General features: G+C 36.0%; 2 protein-coding genes across 2 annotated transcripts; one reads left to right on the top strand and one right to left on the bottom strand.

Moving 5' to 3' along the window:
- Positions 1–2,608: 2,608 nt before the first annotated feature.
- LOC117326916 (baculoviral IAP repeat-containing protein 5-like) lies at positions 2,609–9,501 on the bottom strand. The gene is made up of 4 exons (XM_033883719.1): positions 9,354–9,501; positions 7,159–7,268; positions 4,999–5,116; positions 2,609–4,562 (listed from the first exon to the last, which is right to left on the bottom strand). Exons 1-4 carry the CDS (start codon positions 9,450–9,452, stop codon positions 4,479–4,481), a joined length of 411 nt encoding a protein of 136 aa, XP_033739610.1. The 5' UTR covers positions 9,453–9,501; the 3' UTR covers positions 2,609–4,478.
- Positions 9,502–9,775: 274 nt separating this feature from the next.
- LOC117326914 (T-complex protein 11-like protein 1) lies at positions 9,776–20,276 on the top strand (the record flags this gene model as incomplete). The annotated part of the gene is given in 8 exon segments (XM_033883717.1): positions 9,776–9,914; positions 12,273–12,484; positions 14,098–14,230; positions 15,234–15,354; positions 16,448–16,668; positions 17,739–17,875; positions 19,204–19,391; positions 20,095–20,276. Coding segments are annotated over 7 exon segments (1,160 nt in total), but the record flags the coding sequence as incomplete, so codon positions are not given.
- Positions 20,277–20,411: the final 135 nt, after the last annotated feature.

The raw sequence follows: 20,411 nt of genomic DNA, 5'->3' as shown, positions 1-20,411 counted from the left end.
TAAATATAAATGTTTCGGCATAGCCGTATAATATTCTTTTGGCCCCGGATATGTCGCGACAGGTGGCGTTACTGGTCAAGATGAAGTATGTGATTGGTCAATGTAGCGGTAAATGCAAAATGCAGATATGCAGTTAAAAACGGAACAAAGTTAAGATTGAATGCAAGCTGAATAAGTGGATGAACATATATTTACAAATTATTGAATGTATATTTACAAATTATCGAATATGTATTTACAAATTATTGAATATAAATATAGAATATTGAATAAGAATATTAATTATTAAACATGAAAATAAAATATTAAATATAAATATTAATGAATTTATTGAACCTAAATATAAAATATTGAAAATAGATATAAAACATTGAATACAAATATGGAATTATTGAATATTGCAACGTTTGACCCGTCATAATAATGTATCTATTGTAACATTTGTATTCACGGTGTTTTAGCTATTTTTGCATTAGACTGTATTGTCATTATGATACGATGTTGTGTTTAATCATGTCTATGCTGTTATGTAACGTCAACCTATATATATATATATATATAGATGTCTGATTTATATACAATGACAATTGTTTTTGGTTCTTTTTGTATAACTTATATGTTGTATATATATCGTTAAATCGAAATTGACAAATAAAACACAGTTTAAACTAAACATACAATTATATGTACAAGTATTTCTACTACGGCGTAATAAATGTATTTACAACCTGACCTATATCATGTTGACTAAATTGGTGCAATTTGTCAATATTGACCGAGTTGGTGAAACGCATGGGCTCACAGATAATGTTATCCGTTTTCTTTCTTTCTTTTTCTAATTTGCATATCTGCATATCACGATTTTCATATTGCTGAGATTGCCGATAAAAGTTTAAGTTAACATTACTGCAAAATTACGATGGCGGATATATAAACAATGTGAAAGTAGATAAGAAAATAGTCCTACCCGACTACGTCTCAAAGTAATCACATTCAAAAGTCGTACATGTGTCTAAGCCAATCAAAAGCTAAAGACTGATTGTCCTGCCACGTTGCAAGAGTGAAGTAGACATTCGTCCCAAGTCCCTGTGTTTCATTCATCTTGCAAAGAAGAGGAACAAGGCACGGTGGCTGGGAACAGACCTCAATTCCAAACTTTATTGCGTGGGAACGAAAAATTATTGTGTAGGAACGAAATATTATTGTGTGGGAACGAAATACTATTGCCTGGGAACGAAATATTATTGCCTAGGAACGAAATATTATTGCGTGGGAACGAAATATTATTGCATGGGAACGAAATATTTTGCATGGAAACGAAATATTATTGCATGGGAACGAAATATTATTGCGTGGGAACGAAATATTATTGTGTGGGAACGAAATATTATTGGGTGGGAACGAAATATTATTGTGTGGGAACGAAATATTTTTGCGTAAGAACGAAATTTTATTGCATGGGAACGAAATACTACTAATATAGCGTTGCCAATTTCCGTTCTGTCCCGTTACAATTCAATTTTAACACCTAACTTTTACAAAGTTTGAATATGCTATTGACATTTCTCCAATGTCAAGGCCACTTTTGCTAAATATTGAAAATCATTGAAAACTGTTTCAATCTTACCTAGTAACAACATATTCTTTCATTGATTTGATTTTCATCAAATATTACACAAAGGTCGATTATAAGTATACTTCTGATTGGTATTTCTGGGTATCAAGTGACCGCAGGGGCATTTATGTCTCAGACATTTTCTAGTTGTGCATGTGTGTTTTTCTTTTAATAATTTTACTTAATACCGTTTTGTGTCTATACACATATTGGGCCTTCATCCCAGCATGCTACTGGCCTTGTATCATGACACTGGGACTCTTGGTTATTGAGAAGAAATTTGACGACCTGTGACCTTGAACAAACTAAACATACTGGGCCCCTTTGTTATTGAAAAGATCATTAGATGTCATTTTATGATTTTAACTGTTAAACCCTGTGACTTTGAAATAAGGTAAAGGTCATTCATTTGAACAAACTAAATAGGCCTTCATCCCAGCATGCTTCTTCTCAATATCATCCTCCTAGGTTGCTTGGCTTCTGGGAAGGACAGCGATATCTCATTCAGTTAGAGCTTTGGCAACGTAACCTCCTGTGAAGGTCTGAGGAGGTGGTTCGGCTCTCACTACCTGTTGCAGTGTGTGTCTTGGGAAGCTGAAAAACAGGCTGGTCTGTGCTGTTGTGGTTGTGCTGGATGGAATGAGATTGACCTCCTGTATGTTGTTCAGTGAGGTAGTCACCAGCTACTACTAGGAGACCCTGCCTAAAATGAACCTGGCTGTTCGTGGGACGATAGACCCAGCAAACAAACAAACAAAAATTCATGGGGCAAATAAACAAGAAAACAAAAACAAAAAGACTTGTTACTGGGAAGTTGTAAGTAAAAAATTTTCACCACTTGGCCAGGTGAACCACAGGGGTTTGTAATGAATAATCAAAAATAGAGCCATGATCAGCATATATGTATATATGCTGATCACGGCTCTATTTTTGATTTTTATCATAAACATTCATTACAAACCCCTGTGGGTAAACTAAGAAATCACAACAAAATTTTTTATACATAGCAATATTTATTGTCATAATTATTCTCAACTTTACAAATTATAAAAGAATGTTACATAATCATATGATGATACATATATTGGCATGTAACCCACAGGGACTTGGCACAAATCCCAGCAATATTCAACATATTACTGTTATGCATATATATATGGACCGTAGGTTGAAATTTATGCCAAGTCCCTGTGATTTAACCCATTATTTAAAGCAATGGCTATGAAAAACATGACTTCAGTTTCTGTGGTGTTATCTACCTTTTGATAATTCCAAGGTGTCTTCACATCAACGTTGTCTAAAATAGGAGATGAACTTATTGCCGGTCAATGAAAAAAGTTTTGTTAAAACTTTTTATAATGAACTGCAAATGGATGGGCTTATTACCAAGCATGGGTTTATCCCGCAGATAAATTGTTCAATTTAAAATGTCAGAAACTATTTCAGCAAAAAACAATTTTCTACAGAAATGTATCGTCATAGAAATTCATAATAATGTTGCATACAATTTCCAGGGTTGGTAAACCCTTGTTTCCTCTGACCCCAATACCAGAATTTAGACATGTTGAGACACGTAGTTGGTCTGCTTGAATTTTTCTTGGTTTTACACAAAACAAATATTTTGGAGGATACTCCAGACATAGGTACAAAACTGTTGGCACAGGAAGATCAATATAAAATTTGTTTATAAGAGAATTTTAAGATAGGATGAATGTATTTTATCTGGATCAATATTTCATGAAATTATTTAAATCAAGATTCCTTATGACAGAAAATGAAGCCATGCATATTTACAGTATCATGAATGTGTTTGACATTTTCCAACCTTTGTGATATGCTTTCAATATCACAGTTATTAGTGCAGACAGAACAAGAGAAAGAAAGAGAAGACAAGATTTGTAGAAGAAGAAAATGCCTAAAAAGAGATTGTAAGAAAGACAAAAATTCATCAGAGGAAAGAAAAGAAACACAATGTTATAAAGGTTTCAGTGTTTGAATTCTAATTCAATATACACATCAATAAAGTTAATAAAAAGATTTTAAAAAAAAGCCTGAAACTATCTATGGATAGTGTAAACAGACACTTCAGCCTTAAGATTTTAACTTCAAAGTTAAAATTGGCAAAAAATATGAAAAAAATAATAATTTTAAATCCAGAATAAATTCATTAATCTTGAGAATGGGACCTAAATACAAAGTGTGACAATTTTTCAACAGTACAATGTATATTACCACACCAGATATTTTATAGTTAGAGCATAAATATATCAATGCAGGAACAACTCAGAACCCCAATAAAACAAAATTTCCATTTTCTGGGGGACAGAAATCACACGAATCTTTACCAAAAATACTCTCATTTAACATGCAAATTTCTAAGATCCCTGATTTAAGATTAATATGTATTTGGTAATAATGTAATATAATCCAAATTTAAGCATATATCTATTTATAAGTAAATATTTCTAATTATTGCATCATATGATTTTTAATAAATGTCACCATAGTAAAAATAATGAAGCTATTTCTTCCACTTAAACTACAATTATTGTATAGGTATTTAGAATATTTATGCTACATTGATTGAGTTCTGTAGCACAAAATCGTAATGGCTTTTTACTTTTAACCCCTGAACAATGTTATAAATCAATAATCTGCATTCTTCAGGTTCATATACATGTAATGCAGATTGTGACACATACTTCTGAAAATGAATAAACATAATTAAAAAAAAAAAAAACATGGAAGGAAACCGGATCCATTGCAATCCATCATATTGTCTCTGACTGGTATGGAAGGTTGACATTTCCTAGTCTGTGTCTGTTTTTATGTCAAAATAATTTAAAAATTACAAGAATCCTATTCAGGTACGAAATGACTCCAGAGTGGCTTCCACACTTGCAGAACTTTCTTCAACTTCCTTCTTAAGAGCAGCAAATTTTTTAATCTAAAAAATATATTAAATGAGAAAACTTTTATTGCATCAAATACAAAACTAATGATTTGATATCGGAAAGATGATGATAATGATTATGTTTCTATCCATTATAAGATCTCTTAAAATGCTCAACAACATACTTAAATATTAAAACACAGGGCTTTACAGGGGTAAATATTAACAGATAAAATTGAGCCAACACTGTTTATGTCCATTTTAATGATACCAATATCATAATCGCTTATCATCAGTAGTTTATATTTATAACACATTAAAATATAGTGTAACTGGTTTTTTTTTCAGGCATTTATTTACCCTACCAATTTAACTTAATTATCTCCCCTTGACCAACATTTATAAATAAAGATAGATGGAATTTGAATTAATTCAACTTCAAACAGTTTAACTTACAAAATTTCTAATGACAAAGAAAACAAATACCAACCATTCTGTTCTTCTGTATCTGCATTAATAAGCGAACAAATTCCTCCATGGTTAATTTTTCAACTGGTTTGTCCAAGTTTAAAAATATGCAAGCTGAGGAATGTTTCCTGTGTTCATCCCTTTAAAAAAAAAGACAGGGTTCAATTTATGTATAAAAGGACTTTTTACATACATTTTTGTGTAATTATACAAAATTAGATTTTAATTTCAGGTAATACACAGGTATCTACGATACATATGGTCATTTTCTCATAAATTTCATTATTGTATAACATGTAATAAATTAATCACGTTATAATTTTTGTCTATAACAGAAAATCACCATTGATGACCCTGACATAGATTACTCTTCTAATATGAGGGTTGATTGGTATATTGTGAGCCTCGTATTGAAGGAGGTACTCAAGGATGTTCTTTTTATGTCCTACTTTTCTCTGACTATATATAGGACCATGTACCTGGTCTCATTTGGTTAGCTTTATATCGACAAGGATGACTTTCTGAACAGCAAAGAAAAGAAGTTCTATAAAAGTGGCATTGAGGCCCTTAAACACCGCTGGCAAAAGTGTATAGATATTGAAGGGGATTATGTTGAAAAATAATACAATATGTCAGACAAAATTCAAATCCTTCAATATGAGGCTCACAACTTATCAGTCAGCCCTCGTATGTTATAGGATAACAGGGCATCTTTGATTAGAAAATTGAGAACAAACTACCAGGTATTATAATATACAGTCAAACTTCGTAACCCCTGTTTTCTCAAACTCTGATAACTGGAAGACTCCACTTAACTCAAAGAAAAATTTTGGTTCCAGTAAAAAAAAAAAAATATTGTATAAAATTTATTCAGGTCCTGTGGTACTTGGGATACATCTACAAAGATGAAAGTGACCCAGTTCCTGAAATACTGAATATGGTTTTGTTAAAATTTAACATAGGCATACATGTATATGGGGGTGGGGGGGATTCCAAAATACTGAATTCAGTATCAATCATGAACACTTTAATTGCATCCATGTATATATGTTTTTTCATGACAGGGGCACCTTAAGTGGTTTCAATATAACGAGTTTTGACTGCTACAATCAGAACTTCGGTATGACATCAAGTTCTTGAAAGGAAACAGAATCTCTGGTATGCTAGGAGAACATTATTCATGAGCATACAACATTTTATAAAATCATCCTCCACATGCCAAATAGACTCCCCCCCCCCCCACTGACAAGCAAAGGCTTGTACCTGCCTATATATAGTGTGCAGTGGATTTTTTCACATGTCAAATTTTGAAAAAAAAAATGTGTGCACTTTATACATGAATGTTTACAGTACCCATCCCTATACCGAGTATACAATGTATTGTGTATGATCTGACAGATGAATAAAAGATGGTAGACTCAAAACACTTGTGATAACTCAGGGCCGCTCCCTGGCACTGATACACAATGTACAGATTGTCTCGGTATATGTTTTTCCAAGCAGTTTTGGGAAAATGCCACCTGGGTAAAAATGAGATTTTTTTGATGCAACAAAAATGCAAAATTAGTGAAATTAATATACCGGATTAAAAGATTTAGGGAATATTGATCAGATGTCTTCATTGCAAAAACAAGCAGCATACTAGATCCAAATAGCTACAGGGTCCATGCCTATTATCATGACGAACATATTACTGTGACGTAAAATGGCACGTTTTCAGGGCGTCTTTTTCAGCAATTGTGGTTCTGCGTCATGGTAGGTATATTCATTCACATAAAAACGAAAGCTTCTGGTCAATACGAATTAATACTGACCTTTGAATATCCCTTACCGTTTTACGTCACTATAATATGTTCCTCACGATAATATATGTGCATGGACCCTGTATAGAGAGCTATAATGGGGCCGCGGTGGCCGAGTGGTTAAGGTGTACCGATACTTTATCACTAGCCCTCCACCACTGGGTTGCGAGTTCGAAACCTACATGGGGCAGTTGCCAGGTGGTTTTTCTCCGGGTACTCCGGCTTTCCTCCACCTCCAAAACCTGACACGTCCTTAAATGACCCTGGCTGTTAATAGGATGTCAAACAAAAACAAACCAAAACCTAATGGGGCCTTAACTCAGACACAAATATAATAGGCATGAAAAACATCAGCTTTATGACTGAAAGACAGTGTTTACCATGGGTTATCATTCCTCTCCCATCCTTCAAGTTCCTTGAAGCATACGAAACATTTACAGGCATCAGGTGCTTCTTTGGTTGGACAGTGGTAGAATCCAGCAGCAGCCATCTGTAACAAAAATAAATGGCTACTTCAAATTTACATTTAGATTTATTCAAATGCTAAGATGAATCAGGTTTCATCTAAAGAAATTAAAGATGTTTCTTAAATTTGAGAAAGTCTAAGACATGTTTACAGCTAGGGACTCTTTTTTCCTCCCTGGCAGATATCAAATTAAATCCAAATGATATTTTTAATACCTACTGTAATTTTGATATTTTCAAAATTTTCATTCAACAATTTTGGAACATATTGAAAGTAGATTAAATTAATTCAGTTAATAAAGTAAATGATTTCTTTCGTACGCGTGTTTCAAGTCAAAATTGTTTGCATCATGTTTAAATGTTGCTTATAAACATTATCCCCAGCAAGTTTCAGGTGTTGGTTTTGCATGTATGCATTTTTATCCCATTTTTTGTTTTGCCAGGCTGGTAATGCTAGCTATTATATCGCTATAATTGCAATTAAGTAATATTTGCCCAACTATCTTTTTCTTTAGATTACAGGGCTCCATCAGTTTTGATTATTATGCCCTCAGGTGTCATAATGCAGAGGCGAGAAAAGGGGTTATTTACAATTTTTTTTTTATTATATTTTGTACAGTATAGATTAAAGGTAAAAACCAGGCATATATTTTAGAGTGTAATGAGGGCTTCAAGGGCTGTATATAGGGAATGTGTGTGCTTTAGCTTGAAGTCAGTCCTCTAGTGTTGTACTAGGTATACTGCTGCTATTGGTATTGGAAGGAGATTTCGCTATGTTACTGTTTGTGGAAAGACTCAATATTTGTAAGTGTCTTTTGTAGCAGAATTTGTTTGCATGTGTGAGGGTACGGTGTGCATGTCACGTTCAGGGGTCTGTGGGAGTGAGAATATGAGTTGGGTTTATAGTGTGGCAGGTTTTAATTGTAAATAGTGTACATAGTGATATGGTTGCGTTCTAGCTTCGTGCTAGGGGGAATTCCCTTTAGCACTCTCAGTAGAGCGGTGGACCAGTAAGCTGAGGGTCGCTGGTTCAATCCCCGGTGGAGGCACACTAGTACTACTCTCTTTCCTGTTACATTTGGTGCTGTTGACCACTCCAATGCAAGCTATAGGAAAATGAGAGGAAGTAGAACCTGGGTTGATGTATATTTGGCATGAACACATTTGAAAGGGGGGAGTAGTCAATCTAATCTATTAAAATTAGACTTGTAATTTCCCCTCCTCTACTATACACTGCAATACAATACTAATTACTTGTATTGCAGTGATCATAGAGCATTGTAGAGGAGCGGAAATTACAAGACTAATTTTAATTATATTGGGGGTGGCAGGTTTTAATTGCAAATAGTGTACATATATACTGTACCAGAGACATCTCGGACTGTACATAGCAATATTACCGCCTTCTAGCTTCATGCTAGGAGGAAGAATTTCCCTTTAGTACAGTCGGTAGAGCGGTACGACCAGTAAGCTGAGGGTCATTGGCATGGTTTGATTCCGGTGAAGGCACACTATACTCTCTTTCAAGTTACAAAAGCAACAATTTGATGTACAATTTGTAACAATCAATTTATTCTTGTGCAAAAGCGTTGTGTTTGTAGTGTTGGCCATTGTAGTTTGTAGTATATGTCTGTTGTTTACATAGTGTGTTGCTCTTTGTGGTATTTTTTTCTATTTGTTATGTCATGTTGTAAACATAAACGCAGTTATTCAAGTTTCAGTAATCAACATGTATATTCCACCACAGATCTCTGATTCCATCCTTCTTTTTATTGTAAAATCTAAAAATGATGAGCATATAATAATGCTGCCATATATATACCAAACTTTACATCCACATCAGAGACCTATATACTATATATAGGTCTCTGATCCACATATATATACACGGACAAAACATCTCACGCCCCGACTTCCCCCACTTGTACCACGATGAGCTAATTTCAAAGACTGTACTGTTGAACCACAGGGGCATGTCTAGTCTAAGTCAATATATATAGGTATTTCTGGCTATTTTTTAATATAAGACTAGACATGCCCCTGTGGTTGAACAGTTGAAAGCTAAGGGGAACGAGCGGTTACATCTGTCCCCGGAAATGTTACTGTATACCTTTGCCGGTGAACAACTTCCTGTCTTGAATGGCCATTTCTTGAACGATTTCAATCTTTCGTCTTCAGTGTGCATGAAATACTCCGAATCATCTCCCATAGTGACGTTTACAGATTTGTAATCTTGCAACTTTCAAATAAGGCGCTCTTGTAAATCAACGGATATTGCAATAATATTCTAAATACCAATGCGGATTCCAAATCCATCCGGAATGTATTTATTTTCAAAACATTATATTTGTGCGTTGTTTATTTTTGTATTTTGACGTCACATTTCCGCATTTAATGATCCATATTTAATTACTAATTTAATCAATAAAGAGACATAATTTGAATTAAGTAGGCCTATATATATTTATTAGTGTTAATATGCTCTTGCATCCGTTTCCGTTTTTAGATGCATGATGTCATTTCCGTAAACAAAGAAAGGTGTCACAGCTCAGATTTCTCTACTAAGTTCTAGACACTTCGGAATGACGGACATGGTATTTTCAGATTGGTATTGAGATATATAAATCATTTTATCGACATCAAGAGAGAGCAGTAGACGATCGACGAATAGGTAAGTTTTTGTACGTTTGCAATGGATGAAGTTGACCGTAAAGACGATCAGTTTGTTGTGTATATAAATGCTAGTTAGTCATTCAATATGGTCAACCCTTGACCTCTCGTTCACTAGTAAGATGTTCTACAAAACGAGCCAGAAAGACATTGCCACAAGTTGGTTTGGTATGTTGCGGTTATGGCCACAATAAAATCAACATTTAATAATCATAAATGATAAGTATATTAAAGGAGAACCAGTCACTGTCACTTGTTAAGACTACAGAGTACGTAATTATATAAGGGTACGTAATTCGCACAGTACGTAAATTCGCGCACCTGACGATTTTTTGCGTTTTCCCTCCAAATGGTCGAGGACTGTTTTTTTTTTTTTTATATATGTTCACTAATGCCAAACTTTAGTGGAACTTTTGCCATTTTAAATACCTCTTTTCAGATTAAGTTCGTTTTTAACTGATACGACTCTCTTCCAATACAATGGATACCGGGTGATTAAATATTTTATTTAAAATAATCCCAGTTGTTGATTGGGATGTGAATATGCAAATAGTTAGGGAAAATATTATTTGATCAAATTATAATCAAAACTGAATACAAATCAACTAAAGACAGTAAAGTATAACTAATAACAGCGCTGACCTGCAGACACCCTGTCATTTTCAGCACCTTGTTTACATTATGTGAGATATATTCTTTCTTGATTTGAAATTGATTTGATGGAAATGTATTTAAATACATACCGAAAGTGTGCGAAATTATATGTACCCCCACTATATTATATATATGTTATTTACATGGTGTTAGATAGTACAATGTCCATCACTCAGCTGACTCAGGAGGTAGATATTATCGATCACATGAAGATCACCTGCCAGGGCTCTAGGTAAGAAAGTGATTTCCCCTGTTCCGTCGCACACAATTTTAATTATATAGGAATTATTTGATGCCACAATACTGGTAGATATTACTTAAGTTACGAGATGTTTGGTAAGTGTGGTCTAATGTGTTTATGATAAATATATGACTATGTACATAACATGTATCAAGTAAGTAGAGTCTGGCAAGGATTAAAATCTCTGTTAGGCCTAAAGATGAGGGATTGACCCAGATGCAAAATTGCTTATAACACTACATGGAAGTGAGTAGAATGCCTAGATCAGGATTCAAACACACAACCTCAATCTTCCAAGACCATTGTTTGTTCTAAATGTGTTATCTGGGTGAACACTACATTGACCCATCCACTGTTCAAACTCCAATGAAGATTTCCTGCCACATCTATTGCTTGTTATCATTTTATGATTGAATGCTCCAATTTCAAACAGACTCTGCCACTCATGAGACATTTTAATGCTACCTCTATGAAATGTTTATTCAATAAATTTCTGTTTTGCTTATATTTGATTAATTATATATGTATAGGAAGGAGTAATGAAAAATACCCTGCCCGCACTGGGGCTCAAACTATCGAACTTTCATTCTCAAGGCAAACATCCTACCACTAGACAAAATGGAATTTTCCCCTAGTCTGAGCTAGTAAGGTGACCTTATACTCGCCACTTTTACACAACTCCCTCCTTCACAAAGTCTAGATCTTTGCCCCAAAGACAACCACAGCCTAGGTTCTTTATCTCCAAGGAAGCCTCTCAATCCCCTATAGCTTACACTTGGAGTGGTCAATGGCACCAAATCTGTAATAGGAAGGAGTAATGAAAAATACCTGCCCGTGCTGGGTTTCAAACTAGCGAGTCTTCACTCTCAAAGCAAACATCCTACCACTTGGCCAAAGGGAATTTCCCCTATAGTCTGAGCTAGAAAGGTGACCTTATACTCCCCACTTTTACACATGCAATAGAACAATATCATAAAATGTAATGTGTTTTGTAACCAGTTATTAATTTGATATAATTGATTTTAAGATGCTATTGAAAACCTTTTAGTTTGAGTTCATTAATGGCTGTGGAGTTGATTAACAAGGAATATAAGCCCATTCATACAGTAATAAGTGATGTCACTATGGTTTGGCTATGTACCACTGTACAATAGACAGCTTTAATAGTCAATCTCTTTCTCGTTTTTTGACCAAATTTTAAATGTCATGTATTAAAAATGAGGATTGAATCATTCTCTGTCCTGTGGTAATTTTCATTTTTCAGTGCTATGATAATCAATGGTTATTGGTTCACCTGTATTTTATTCACTATTTAACCTTACTTAGTCCAAGTTAATTAATAAAAAAAAATAAAGACCACCATTGGGCGTGGCATAATCTATTGTTCGGACCATTGTGAGGTCAGTCTGAATGACCCTATATGTTATTGTGCTTTCAACATGCTTTTTGTTGTCCATTTAATAGGGATTCATAAATCGTTGAGAGGGATAATTAAAAGATGGCAGAAAAGGGAGACAGAGATGATTTGAATCTCCCCCTGGGAGGAGTTTCATCAGATAATGAGGATGAGTTAAACTCGTCCATGGCAAGCACTGGGAGTGAAGAAGGACAAGATATTAAGAAGAGACGTACACAGACTCCCAGCCCTCGCAGGGCGTCACCGTTTCCAGTACCAGGTAGACGATTCATGTGTGGTTACATATTCAAGAGACCAGTTTTCATTTTTCTAGTGTTGTTTTTGATAGATGTGTGTATCCTGTATGTAGGAGGGGCCGCGGTGGCCGAGTGGTTAAGGTGTCCCGACACTTTATCACTAGCCCTCCACCTCTGGGTTCGAAACCTAGGTGGGGCAGTTGCCAGGTACTGACCGTAGGCCGGTGGTTTTTCTCCGGGTACTCCGGCTTTCCTCCATCTCTAAACCTGGCACATCCTTAAATGACCCTGGCTGTTAATAGGACGTTTAACAAAAATAAACCAATAAACAATAAAACCTGTATGTAGGAATTGCTGATAAAGAGTTTATGATTTTATAAGCAAAAATTTGAAATTGATTATATAGTGATAAAGTGGCAAGTATGAAAATGTTTCATAGATACCAGAATTTTATCCATTAGTCAATTAATTAACCCATGTTTAACATTCCTAATGAATACAATTTCATTGTTCTTCATTAAGCATATACTCAGAGATTAATCTAGAATTTAGGGGAAACCACTCTTTTTGGACCATAGGGGAAAATCAGTTCTGAAAAGGGGAAATTTAAACATCACAAAGTTTCAGTTTTTTGCTTTAAAAACACATTGTCCAAGTAAAAACAGCAAATGGTTAATTAGGAAAGCAAATCTGGAGTATTTGGGAATATTATTGCCATACAAATGAGGGAAAATACAATATTTCAGTGAATTTAACAGAAGTCTGAGGGGAAAAATGGAACAAAATCCTGAGGAGAAACTACCTATAAACGGTAGTAAAAAATGCCTAGATTGATCCCTGATACCCTCTATGTACTTTGATTTTTAATCATTATGTTGGCCTCATTGCTATAAAGTTATTGGAGGATATATACTTATTAGTCCCCTACCAGTGAAACCGGGTGGGGGGACTATAGGTTTCCTCTCCGTCTGTCTGTCCCTCCATCCGTCTGTCCATCTGTCTGTCAGTCCGTCCACTCATTTTTCTGCACTTTTCTCAGCCATGCTTCAAGAGGTATATGTTGGTGAAAGAGTTGGTATGTAACATCAGTATGAGTATAGCTACAGATCAACTTTGAGTTTCAGGGTTTTTTGGTCGCAACCCAGAGGTGGAGATCTAGTGTTAAAGTGTCGGGACACATTAACCATTCGGCCAACGCGGCCTCAACAGTGACCTTGACCAAAAAAAACCAACAAAATTTTCTTTGGTCAAGGTGACTGTTGGGGCTGCGGTGGCCGAGTGGTTAAGGTGTCCCAACACTTTATCACTAGCTCTCCACCACTGGGTTGCGAGTTCGAAACCTACGTGGGGCAGTTGCCAGGTACTGACCGTAGGCTGGTAGTTTTTCTCCGGGTACTCCGGCTTTCCTCCACCTCCAAAACCTGGCACATCCTTAAATGACCCTGGCTGTTAATAGGACGTTAAACAAAAACAAACCAAACCAAAACCAAAAATCAAGGTCACTGTTACTATTTTTAGCAGGGGCTGGTAGGGGACATTTATTGCTTTAGCAGTACCCAGCATGCTTGTATCGATTATCATGACCGTTGTACTGAAGTCTTACGTTAAATAATTGTGTTTACTTTTTCTTTCACAGCCTCACCACCAAAGTTCATTTCAATGGAAGAGCTTATCAAGGCAACAACTGGAGTCAAAAACATGAGTCTTGCACACGAGATAGCAGTAGACGCAAATTTTAAAATAGCTCCCGCAGAAAAGGATCCAAAGAGGTAAAATATTGATGATGACCATTGAATGTCTATTTTAAAAGTCAACAATCTTTCTTTTGTATTAAGTTTGTTCTTTATTCATGAAGGTCTGGATGGTTTTCTGAAAAGTTCATCAAGAATTTTGAAAACATTTAGCCACACCGAATATAGAATTTAGGAAAGCATTTTTTTCTGGAAAAACTCCAAAATAAAGGCAAAAAATTAAGGTAGAATTTTTCGGTCTTTGTTCATGGCATAAATTTGAATGGTTCAGATATAAAATCTAATAATTAATTTTCCATTGTTTGTACGCAGAATGCGGCTTTCTGATTGGTTGGGATTTTTTTTCATACCACTATGAAAAAATTCCGAGAATGGCGCAAAAAATGTGACGTCACAATACGACAATTGACGTTGCGTATTGATTTTGAGAAAAAGAATCCCATTTAAAACCAGTAAAATTGTACATAAAACATGTTTTAAATTAGAAAATTATTTTCAAAAATTAATTATAAGCGTTTATGGCAATTATTTTTTAGTTTCATTGGGGTATGAAAAAAAATTTGTTTGCAAACTTCTGCAAACAAAATTTTTTTCATACCCTGATGAAACTACAAAAAATTGACATCAATGCCTAATTGATGTGGAAGATACTCTTGTCGTGTCTGTTGAAAATTCCTTCTTTATAGGAACATTTTCCACAGTTTGTAGATCCTTGGATAGTTGAAAGTCTGTCATTGGTATGAGTGGTGGCATGGGCCATTGATAAAAAAATAATCGAAAATTAGTCAAAAAAAAAAATGATAATCATCGGTGATTTTGAAAACACAATTAATTGGAAGTTTCTGGAAGTGTTGGTAGATCTTTACAAAGTTTAATGACTTAATATTTGTGAAACTATTACATGTTGTAGATTACATTTATAGCTCTGTTGGTACTTCGTACATGTGCACTACAGTTATCCGGCAATAGACCTATATACCTAATGATAACTAATAAGACCGCCCTTTTCCCCTTTACACAGTTTTGAGAAACAAGTGGAGATGATTATGCATAAAGCATTCTGGGACGTTTTCCAGGAAAGTATAAATGAAGATCCCCCAAACTACCATCATGCTTTAGTTCTCATCGGGGATGTCCAAAAGGTAAGTTGAACATATAGCATCTGGTGTGCTTCTGCATATTGATATTTACGTTGTCAGCACTTTCTTTTCGTGCACGTGTATTACATTTTCGAGTTACTGCTAATGTACAGATTTTAGTGGTGATCTTATTTTAGCCATTTTTCATGCTAGAAGAATTTTGCCAAATTTTGATTGCACTAATGGTAGTTTTTGTACATATTTTAATTAGCTTTTGGGCTAAAATTTGAACAGGACAAAGAGTATGTTTATTGGATGAGGTGTGAGGCTGACTGTCCCAAAATCTTAATCAATTTGCTATATATATATATCAAGGCATTAGACTGGCCAATTAAAATAATTTGTGTTAATTACCAATTACTGCTATTAACTGCCTTCAAATTTCTCATTTGCTTATTGGCCTGGATAGATCGAGATTGTTGATTATATCAATAAAATTTTGTCTCACTTTGAATGTTACTCGAGTCACAAATCCTTTGCAAATTAATCTGGAGATTTCTAAAAATATAGTTCATTGTTTATGAATTTGAATGGGGATAATCCTATTGTGTTTGGAAATTTGTAGCAGTGTATTTATTGTCTCTAAAAATACTAGGACTGAAAACAATTAATCCAAAACAAAGGGAAACTTCATGGAGATCCATTATTTATCTGATTATTTTGTCATAAATCCAGTTGACCGATGCAGGCCCTTTTGGCCTGTTGATAATTTGTGATACATTTAGGCTAAAATTTGTACATGTTTTACTTTTATGGGATGGTTAAGTTATGAGATATAACTGATGAAATATGAAAATATTTCCGTGAAGAGGGGCCGCAGTGGCCGAGTGGTTAAGGTGTCTGGACTCTTTATAACTAGCCCTCCACCTCTGGGTTGTGAGTTTGAAACCTACCTGGGACAGTTGCCTGGTACCATGACAGTAGGCCTGTGGTTTTTTTCCGGGTACTCCGGATTTCCTCCACCTTCAAAACATGGCACGTCCTTTAATGACCCTGTCTGTTAATAGGACGTTAAACAAAATAAACCAAACCAAATCTGTACAAAAGAAAAATGTTATTTAATATCTATAATGTTGTATTTTAAATTTTTTTGCAGCAACTTTTTACGGTTATACTGCCACACCAGGTACGACTTAAAGCCCAGATTACGGAGGTCTTGGACTTAGACTTAATCAAACAAAAGATGGAGAATGATGCCTTCGATATTTTCTATTATTCCAACTATGTCATCGATATCATGGCCAAATTGTGTTCTCAGGAACGAGATGAAAAGGTGGCACATCTGCGAGAATTAAAGGAGCCGGTACCTTTGTTTAAGTGAGTAATGTGTATAGTATTTATGTGTGAGGTAACGTTACAGCTTCATATAACGGGGGCCGCGGTGGCCGAGTGTTTAAGGTGTCCCGACACTTCATCACTAGCCCTCCACCTCTGGGCTGCGAGTTCGAAACCTACATGGGGCAGTTGTCTGGTACTGACCGTAGGCCGATGGTTTTTCTCCAGGTACTCCGGCTTCCTTGAGGGGCCGCAGTGGCCGAGTGGTTAAGGTGTCACGACACTTTATCACTAGCCCTCCACCTCTGGGTTGCGAGTTCGAAACCTACGTGAGGCAGTTGCTAGGTACTGACCGTAGGTCGGTGATTTTTCTCCGGGTACTCCGGCTTTCCTCCACCTCCAAAACCTGGCTCGTACTTAAATGACCCTGGCTGTAAATAGGACGTTAAACACAAAAAAATACAAACAAACAAAGCTTCATATAACAATTAGACAAAATTTCTGAATTAATCACACATTTTGTAGAACTTCATTAAAGGCGCAGGTGTCTTTATTTATTCTTTGTATCTTGCCATTTTGCACTCCGCAAAGTCTATCTTCTATTTTGATAACTAGATCTCTTATCAAAGAGTGAAAACAATATTTTTTACAGCAGTTTCAACAAAAAAAAGTTAAGCCAATGTTCCATTGTCTTAAATCCATTTAATGGCAAAGTGTCAAATGTAAGGATGTCTGAACTGTGATAGGAAGGAGTAGTGAAAAATGCTTTGTCAGCGCTGGGACACGAACTAGCGACCTCTCCCTCTCTTTGCGGACATTTTACACTATAGGCTAAAGGGAAATTCCCGCCTGAACTTGTAAAGTGAACTATACTCTCCGTTTTTCAGTAACTTTATGAGTTATTTACCTTTCATTGCGTTGGACAATGGTTGTATCATATGCAGTAATTAACCAAACATCTCCACATTTTTATGCTGGTAGAAAGTTTTAAGAAGGGAAGGATAATGTTTTGGTAGAAGATTGTATGATCTGTATGTTTACTAAGGAGATATATGAGATTTGAATATATGTGATATGTTTTTGTATCATTGGTTGTTTTTTACTTTATTTAGGGAGATTTTCCAGGTTCTCGACCTGATGAAGATGGACATGGCAAACTTCACAATCCAACAGATCAGACCTTACCTACAACAACAGTCGGTGGAGTATGAACGTGCCAAGTTCCAAGAGTTCATCAAAAAACAACAAGGTTAATGGTTTATCTATGTTTTATGATACTAGTATCCCCGCACCTCAACCCCCCCCCCCCTTATAATTTTTTTAACTCATCTATCATTTGTGGTGGCATTTACTAAAGATTTTAATGAAATTCACAGGCATGTTTGACCATACAGTGAGAGTAGAACAGAAAAATAATTAGACTGCATTATTCAGCTGTTTCGTTCTGTTAGGGCTTGTCAGTGATGTTAGGGACATCATACAGCTGTTTCGTTCTTCTTGGACTTGTCAGTGATGCTAGGGACATCATACAGCTGTTTCATTCTTCTTGGACCAGTCAATGATACTAGGGACATCGTACAGCTGTTTCATTCTTCTAGGACTTGTCAGTGATGCTAGGGACATCATACAGCTGTTTCGTCCTGTTAGGACTTGTCTGTGATGCTAGGGACATCATACAACTGTTTCGTTCTTTTAGAACTAGTCAGTGATGCTAAGGACATCATACAGCTATTTCGTCCTGTTAGGACTTATCAGTGATGTTAGGGACATCATACAGCTGTTTCATTCTTATAGGACTGGTCAGTGATGCTAGGGACATCATACAGCTGTTTCGATCTTCTAGGATTCGTCAGTAATGCTAGGGACATCATACAGCTGTTTCGTCCTGTTAGAACTTGTCAGTGATGCTAGGGACATCATACAGCTGTTTCGTCCTGTTAGAACTTGTCAGTGATGCTAGGGACATCATACAGCTGTTTCGTCCTGTTAGAACTTGTCAGTGATGCTAGGGACATCATACAGCTGTTTCGTCCTGTTAGGACTTGTCAGTGATGCTAGGGACATCATACAACTGTTTCGTTCTTTTAGAACTAGTCAGTGATGCTAAGGACATCATACAGCTATTTCGTCCTGTTAGGACTTGTCAGTGATGTTAGGGACATCATACAGCTGTTTCGTTCTTATAGGACTGGTCAGTGATGCTAGGGACATCATACAGCTGTTTCGTTCTTCTAGGACTCGTCAGTAACGCTAGGGACATCATACAGCTGTTTCGTTCTTCTAGGACTCGTCAGTAACGCTAGGGACATCATACAGCTGTTTCGTCCTGTTAGAACTTGTCTGAGTGACGCTAGAGACATAATACAGCTGTTTCGTTCTTCTAGGACTTGTCCTTAAGTTTTGATACATAGGAAACAATGCCAGACATTTAAACTCATATAGTCGAGAGAAATGTCAAAATCTGGATAGAGAGTTGCAATAGACATTAGATTTAATAATTTCAATATTGACCAAATTTTCTCTCAATGTTGACCAAGGTTCATGAGTATTGACATTGTGACATTATTTGTATTTCAGAGGCCGGAATAGATGGTCTGGAGATGACCAAACTATGGCTCAAACGGAGCTTTGATGCACTGACCGATGAGGCAGACACTGACCAACAAGCATGTGCGACTCCTGCTCCCAGTCTGACCCCAGCTTCTGTACTGAACGAGGCTTACATGGAACTACTCAACTGGGATAGGCAGCGACTCTACCCAGAGGTGAGTCTTAGGAATGGATGGGACTCGGAACCTTGAATAATTTGTTGGCTTATTTGTTTGTTTGCTAGGTTTATTGCCCTGTCAACAACAATTGTCAGTTTGAGGTAGAATCCCCTTGTAGTAGCTTGTGGCTACTTCGATGACCTGAAACCATTATGTTTGTTTGTTTGTTGGCTGGGTTTATTGCTCTGTCAACAACCATTGTCAGTTTGAGGAAGGATCCCCTTGTAGTAGCAGGTGGCTACCACATTGACCTGTCACATGCTTTCCTGGGCAGTTGTATTAAAGATCGTATTAAAGGATCTTCCACAAGGATATAACTATGACAGCACAGTACATGTACATGATGGTCCATAACTGTTTTTAGAGTTTGAATGTATAATTTAGTTGGTTGTAACCATTATGTCTTCACTTACAAGTACCAGGTAACACACATTTCAAAATTTTACAGTAATCACACCATGAAATCTACTGTAAATTTGCAGGTTTAGTGCACACTCGTGTATAGTAGGCAGGTACGTTTATGAGTGTCAAGATTAAATTTATTTTTTTTTGAGAATTTTTTTGACATGAAAATACAGTATATCAGTGGAATGGTAGCACCAAAGGTATTCTTTTATTTGCAATGATAATATATTATTAACTGAGGAATAATTAGTCTAATGATTAATTAATTGTATCAACCGGTTTGTGTTTAATACAGACACTTGTGATGGACCAGGGCCGGTTTATGGAGCTCCAGGATAAGACGAGTCGCCTGACCCTGGTCGCCTCGATATTACTGGTAACCTATAGCACTGTTGGTGCGGCCATTTCGGGTGTTCAAACCCTGAAGGAGAAACTCAAGTCCGAGATCTGTGTGATACTGGAGGGAGTGGCAGACAGGTAAGTTCTACAGAAATCTCTCACCTGAGGTATATATTATGCTCTAGTGGTGTAACAATTCACCGATGCATTAATGTATTGTTTTGCAGTGTGGTGCATCGATGCATCGTCTATCCTTGTTTTGTATCTCGATTC

The sequence above is a fragment of the Pecten maximus genome, chromosome 5, assembly GCF_902652985.1.
Source record: "Pecten maximus chromosome 5, xPecMax1.1, whole genome shotgun sequence".
Taxonomy (NCBI): Eukaryota; Metazoa; Mollusca; class Bivalvia; order Pectinida; family Pectinidae; genus Pecten; species Pecten maximus.
This window is presented reverse-complemented; position numbering and strand designations above follow the sequence as displayed.

Excerpts from the sequence above, each read along its gene's own strand:
- LOC117326916 (XM_033883719.1), bottom strand. The coding sequence starts at position 9,452 with ATGGGAGATGATTCGGAGTATTTCATGCACACTGAAGACGAAAGATTG. Across the intron at positions 7,269-9,353 it reads GAAGTTGTTCACCGGCAAAG|ATGGCTGCTGCTGGATTCTA; the intron begins GTATACAGTAAC and ends TTTTTGTTACAG. Across the intron at positions 4,563-4,998 it reads AGATACAGAAGAACAGAATG|ATTAAAAAATTTGCTGCTCT; the intron begins GTTGGTATTTGT and ends TATATTTTTTAG.